General features: G+C 41.5%; 1 protein-coding gene across 1 annotated transcript; it reads left to right on the plus strand.

Annotated features, from left to right (window-relative positions):
• The first annotated feature begins 957 nt into the window (after positions 1-957).
• On the plus strand, positions 958-3,042 carry slitrk1 (SLIT and NTRK like family member 1). Its single transcript, XM_030780650.1, has one exon. The coding sequence runs from the start codon at positions 958-960 to the stop codon at positions 3,040-3,042; it is 2,085 nt and encodes a 694-aa protein (XP_030636510.1).
• Positions 3,043-7,042: the final 4,000 nt, after the last annotated feature.

Here is a 7,042-nt window from a genome sequence, read left to right on the forward strand (position 1 = left end):
GAATACATCTTAGACACTGACAATGCGCTATGCGGTCTACTTTAAAACACGGAACGCACGGGCAAACATTTTAGCCTGTACATATTGTGTGAACGTAAACAAAGAGCGAAGATTTTGTCAGATTTAAAGGACTAAACATAATGGACTAAAAAGTCTGCTCAGACTCAGTCAGGACATACGGACGACTATTAATGTGAACAATTTTAACACTCGCTCTGTATGTGGATTGATTTTTACCCCCTTCGCTCTCTCTCTCTCTCTCTCTCGGCATTCCCTCACCCGATGGATTTTTGCCATTGCAGCTCAGCAGAGGGTGTCAGATCTTCCAGCAAGCACTGGGCTGGAACGAACAGAGTCTCTTGGTAACCCTCTTTCTGATTCAAAAACGTTAAAAGGGAACAGCTTAAACCACGAGGAGAAGCTGAAAGATGTAAGCGTTGCGGATTTTTTTTCTCGCTCTCTCTCTCTCGCTCTCTCTCGCTCTCTCCCTCTCTCTCTCTCTTGCAATGCATTGTGATCAGCAGTAAATCGTCGGTGCTGGGTGTGAATTCAGCACCAAGGGAAAAGAACAGCACCCGTTGTATGAGCTGCACCGTAAAGGCTATCGCGGATTTCTAAAAAGCGAAAATGTACAAGGTTAGTCATTGCATCCTTTAAAACTGAATTATGAAATAAGCCATGTTACGTTTTAATGTTGATCGTGCTTTTCAAAAGCGTAAAGGAGAGCTGATCAAAATGATTCGCTTCATCTGAGGAATCTTGTGGTCATTTTTTTTTCCTTCCTATCTTGCGTCTGGACATAGCGGGCTAGATGGGTATGGATATAATTGCGGACTGTCGACTTCTTTTTTTAGACTGGTGATTTATATCTGTCTTTTTCCTGGAGAAACAAAGACACATTCATTCCATGATTGTATTCATGTCTTGAAATCGGGGATGAATTGTTCGTATTGAAAAATGCTGCTTTGGATTGTGTTGCTGAAGGCAGCTCTTTGTGTTGCTATTGGAAATGTTACAAGGGACGTTTGTAAGGAGCAGATCTGCTCCTGCAATGCAATAGAAGGCGATTTGCACGTTGACTGCGAAAAGAGGAGCTTCACTAATCTGCACCATTTGACCGGCCCCAGCTCCCAGTTTTATCACCTATTGCTACACGGGAATTCCTTGTCCAGACTGTTCCCCAATGAGTTTGCTAACTTTTACAATGCCGTTAGCTTACATTTGGAAAACAACGGCTTGCACGACATTGTTCCCGGTGCTTTTTTGGGACTGCAGCTTGTCAAACGATTGCATATCAACAATAATAAGATACGCTCTTTCAAAAAGAGCACGTTCCTCGGCTTGGACGACCTGGAATATCTCCAAGCCGATTTTAATCTGCTGAGAGACATCGATCCGTCGGTGTTCCGGGACTTGAGCAAACTAGAAGTTTTAATTCTAAACGACAACCTTATTAGTGCACTTCCTATCAACGTGTTTCAACATGTCCCTATAACCCACCTCGATCTGCGAGGGAACCGAATAAAAACGCTGCCTTACGAGGGGGTTCTGGAACAAATACCAGGCATAGTGGAGGTTTTATTAGAGGATAACCCGTGGGACTGCAACTGCGACCTGGTTTCACTAAAGGAATGGCTGGAGAATATCCCGCAGAACGCACTGATCGGGAGAGTGATTTGTGAGGCGCCCACTCGACTGCAGGGGAACGACTTGAATGAAACGGCAGAGTCTGAGCTGTGTCCCTCAAAGAGTGGGACTGACTCGAGTTTGGTTGCGCCTCCCACCCAGGACGAGACCTCTGATCCTGGACCGCTGCCAACGCCTTACAAAACTGCCGGAGTTACTGAGACCCAAAATGCCGGCACATCGCGTAAGGGGGGTTCGAAATCACCAGAGAACTGGAAGCTAAAAACAAGACCGACTGCAATGGCTACAGGCACGGGGGAGAAGGACCCGCCGTCCAACACGACCTGCCCTCTCACGTGCAGCTGCAAACTGATTGGCACCAGGCAGGGGCTCGGGGTTAACTGCGAAGGCAAGAAAATAGAGAGCGTTGCCAGTCTTAAGCCCAAATCACTGAATGCGCATGAGTTGAATCTGCGCGACAACAACATTCACACTGTCAAGAAAAACCAGTTGAGAGGGTATTCAAGCTTGAACTTACTCGATTTGGGGGGAAATAATATTAAAATGATAGAAAATGGCACCTTTCAAAATCTCACTGAATTGAGATGGCTATACATGGACAAAAATTATTTGGATACACTCATGGCGGAAATGTTCGTAGGACTACAAAACTTGGAGTACCTCAGTTTGGAATATAATGACATACATCTCATCATGCCGGGCACTTTTAGCCCTATGCCTAATTTGAGGGTTCTGTTCCTTAATAATAATTTGCTGAAATCTCTACCGGTGGATGTGTTTGTCGGGATATCTTTGTCCAAAATAAGTCTGCATAACAATTATTTCACCTTTCTCCCCGTGGCTGGTGTGTTAGACCAGCTCAACTCGATTATACAGATCGATTTGCATGGGAACCCGTGGGATTGCACATGTAATATTGTCCCTTTCAAACAGTGGACAGACAAGCTTGCGGCCGACGTCATCGTGAGTGATCTAAAATGCGAGTCTCCAGAGGAGTTCTGGAAGCTAGATTTTCGTCGAATCAGGAATGATTTGATGTGTCCGCAACTTAACGACAAGATCTTCCCCACCTCCCTGTCGAAAAACAGTACTTCTACATCGGACGCGGGAACGCGCTCCAACTCCTACTTGGAGCCGAGCCGAGTGTCGATATCAGTTCTGGTGCCCGGCTTGCTGCTGGTCTTTGTGACGTCTGCCTTCACTGTCGTTGGAATGCTGGTCTTTATCTTGCGGAATCGCAAAAGATCAAAGCGAAGGGATGGCAACTCCTCCGCCTCAGAGATCAATTCTTTACAGACAGTGTGCGACTCGTCCTACTGGCATAGCGGGGCTTATCACTCAGATGGAGCCCATAGAGGTTACGACTGTGGCGCTCACTCCCTCTCCGACAAGTGATCTAAAATGCGCAGAAAGAGCGAACGCTGGAATACAAAAGAAAAAAGAATGAAAGTCGAGCGTACCGTTGTGACAATGGAAGGAAAGACAAACATTCTCCAACGCTTTTAATTTGCCTCAGTCGGAAATAGCCTACATTTGTTCGCTTTAGTTGATCATATAAAGGCAATGCAATGCTCCACTGCTACACAACCAACTGTAATATATGTATAGTAACCCCCCCTAGCCCCAACTCTGCCCTCTCCCAGTTCAGACATTTTGCCGCAATTAGACTGAAAAGAATGGACTTGGAAATGGTGCACGAGCGCATGAATGTAATGTAAATAACTGACTGTAACATATTTGCATGATTCGCATGGTCTCAACAACACACACTGGGAACCATACCATACTTACAGAAAAGCAACTCGACCCTTCTTTCGTGTTATCAATATATGAAGATATATATAAATATAAAACTATATATGAATATATACAAAGTGCCATTTCTCTATTTTTTGTGGAAAAATATCAGTCTAGGGTTTGTATTTGCTGTTTTCTTTCTTTCTTTCTTTCTTTCTTTCTTTCTTGCTTTCTTTTCTGTTACACTGAGGAGATGTTGGGGGAGAAAAATGATCACACTGTAAATGCATGTACTTTCTGTTTATCATTTGATTGTTGATTGATATCAAATATCAGGCTTATTTATACTTGGTGCAGGTGTCGAGCTATCTGCCGAGTCATCTCCTTATGAATGTAAATGTGTGTATCTTTATAGTGTGCCAACTGTTGACGTTCAGATGTTCGGGACGCAGATAAGCATGACCAATTATCGTCACTCTAATGCTTACGCTGCCGAAGTTAATGTAGCTAATACGACTCGTAATCTCGCGTGTTTTGAGTATACTTTGCGATGAAAGAACGATAACTTCTCGAAAAAAAGAAGGGTTGATGGGGGGGTTTTATAATAACATATTTTTCAACAGTAAAATGTTTTCAACTAAAGCAATGTTTCAGTATGTGGAAACCAAGAGTGAGAATCCGTGTACAGAGTGCAATAGATTAGATTGCTTTTTAATGTAGGGGGGGGGGTATTCCTTCACAAAAGCCTGTTATCTCTTTAATTATTGTGAGCTTTTGTAAAGCCATCTGTTAAGTCCAAATATGATAAAGGGACAAGACATTCTTTTGTATCTGACCACATACTTAAAGGGAAGCAAGAAATATACAGAAGAGACATACTCCAGACTGCAAGTATGTCTTGGCATTTGTCATGGCAGCAAATATGAAGGACTACATCATTACTATGAGTACTGCAGACTCTAGATGTCGCTGTTGCATCTCCTCCTGTCGTGATGAACCTGGGATTTGGAGTTCTTCAGTAGGTTTGGACGTGGCAACTGACGCGGCATTGAAAACCATTTGCAGAATTAAAATTGAGTGTGCATGGCCCTTTATTCTTGGTCAGACAGGCGACATACCTGTTCAGTTTAAAGGAACGTATCAAAGATTGCTCAGTCCAGTGTTTTTAGAACGTAATTTTTCACACTCATCAAACAGTAAAAGAGCAATGTAGTGATTAATCATAAACAGATTTTCCTTTTACTTATGGTTTTGTGTGTGTGTGTGTGTGTGTTCGTGTGGATGCGCGTGCATGTATGTGTGTGTCTGTGTGTCTGTGTCTGTGTGTATGTGCGTGTTGGGCGAGGAGGGACATGCCATCAAGATTATATAAAATTATCAAAAAAAAAAAAAAAAAAGCCATGCTTTAGAAGTAAGAGGCTTGACAGGCTTTTATGACTTCTCCACATCAGTTAGTTCTGAGACAATACTATCAAGGAATATAAAGGCTAGGATGTGATGCTGGGTTATTTGTTACTATTCTGATTCTAAATGCAGGTGTGGGGGTGCCAAAGTCAGTCCATCACAATACACTATAAAAATACTCCACAGCATAATTTTTCTCTGTATTTTAATAGCAGGCAAAGTAGTCTGTATCAGAATCAAACCAGTAATGTCATCAGTGCCAAGTACTCTTTTTGCTTGTTATGGAAGAAGACTGTATAGGCACTTGGAGAATGTTTCAGCCTCTTTCTGGTTAGTCTGATACAGGCGTAGGATCGTGATTAAATGTGTTGTTGACTATAGGTTGAATATTTCAGTTATACTGGAATGGGCTGTTCCAATACACTTTTTACCTTTTGATCATATCCACTGCATCTAGACTGGATGATAGACATGTGACCACACACACACACACACACACACACACGCACACACACACACAGACACACACTGCCACCACCAAAATTGAAGTCTGACCTTCGTAGCTATTATTTCAGTGACAACGGCTTTCTCTGGCTATCAGTCAGAAGGCATCTGCTCTGCTCTCCTGTCACATAGAAAGATAATTATCTGTTTCTCTCTCTCTCTCTCTCTCTCTCTCTCTCTCTCTCTCTCTCTCTCCTTCTTCTTCTTCTTCTTCTTGACTGTGGGGCATTGTACAACGGCTCATTCATTATTTGTTGCATTTCCCAACAGTGTGTCTCAGAGTTACATTTCTATGCTTTGCTACATTTGACCTGCTTCTATTTTGTTAAATAAAATGTGATTAAGGTTAAGAAATGTTACAGTTGACATATTTGATTCTGTTATGGATCGTAGCCTTTTGATAATTTTTTGGCTTTATTTATTTACTCATTTATGAACCTCGGTTTGTTTGTTTGTTGCCTGGAACACAATGAATCAATCATAACAGGGGGAATTGTGTTGCTAATGCGTTGCTTATGGCAACTGATTGTGAAATAATGGTTGCCATGCAAAACAGGAACAATATCTTGCCTTGACAACAGAACATATCCATGATGTGAGATGAACACAGTGTATAACCTTGACAAACTATAATAGAACATAGCTGATGAAAAGAAGGACAGAATGTTGGAAGAAGTCAGAGTCTGGTATGGAGAACCAGCTTCTCCACACTGTGCCTCAAATCACATATATAAAAGACATAGGGTAGCACCATTTCCTATGGATTATAAACTCTTTATTATGTGATAGAAGATCCATAATCAACTATACACCTTTCCCAGCACACACGCAGGGCAATAAAAACACGCAGTTATGTATTTTATCAAAGCTTATTTCTGTATTCGTATGACGCGATGAACAAACATCATAATGCCTCATGTTACTACGAGTGCTGTCATAATGTTCAAATAGTTCTGATGATGCTATACCTGCATTTGTTCAAAAATGCATGACAAATAATTGAAACCACATCATCAGCCATTTGATGCTTGTTCATGATGCTGAGTGAATATGTATAGAGTTGTTTGTGAATGATCAGATTGCAGTTACTGCAGTTCTAATGCATTTTGGATGAACCGTACTAAGCCATTTTGAAAAGAGCGCGCAAACAAAACATTTCTGAGACTGTCTGTCCATGCTGACTGATCATCCACCAAATTTCAAAAACATTGACATTTTTTTTTTTTTTAGTCAGCTGCAGTGCATGATATTTTTGTAACAAAACCTGTAAGGAATGAATCTAGACTTATTAGGCAAGCATTATTTATACAAATGATCACACCCATTAGACTGAAATGCAAATCCCGAGGGAGCCTTTTAAAATGAACAGGCTAAGTGAATGGCGACTGTAGAAAACATACAGTGGAGATTCTTTCAGAATTTAAATCCTGTCAAATGCAAACCAAACTGAGGAGGAATCGTAGTGTTGGCAAGGGCAACGAATCGTTTTGCAAGAGTAATGGATAAGTATTTAGTTTTGCATACTGCTGTCTGGTCTAGTTTAAGTCCCATTTTATACAAAGCAAAGTTCCTGTATATTTCTGTAGTGCACTTCTACTTTTGTATATGCTTATGTGCTGATAGTTTTAGGTCACTGTGACCTGCCACTGTTCCAATGGGAAAGAAGAGATATACTGTACCCAACAACTTGGTAATGCTGCACATATAAAGATATTAATGAGAAACCAGTAATGTTGTTGAGGTGGATGAT

The sequence above is a fragment of the Chanos chanos genome, chromosome 7, assembly GCF_902362185.1.
Source record: "Chanos chanos chromosome 7, fChaCha1.1, whole genome shotgun sequence".
NCBI classification, from domain to species: domain Eukaryota; kingdom Metazoa; phylum Chordata; class Actinopteri; order Gonorynchiformes; family Chanidae; genus Chanos; species Chanos chanos.

Coding starts and splice junctions, on each gene's coding strand:
- slitrk1 (XM_030780650.1), top strand. CDS start 958: ATGCTGCTTTGGATTGTGTTGCTGAAGGCAGCTCTTTGTGTTGCTATT.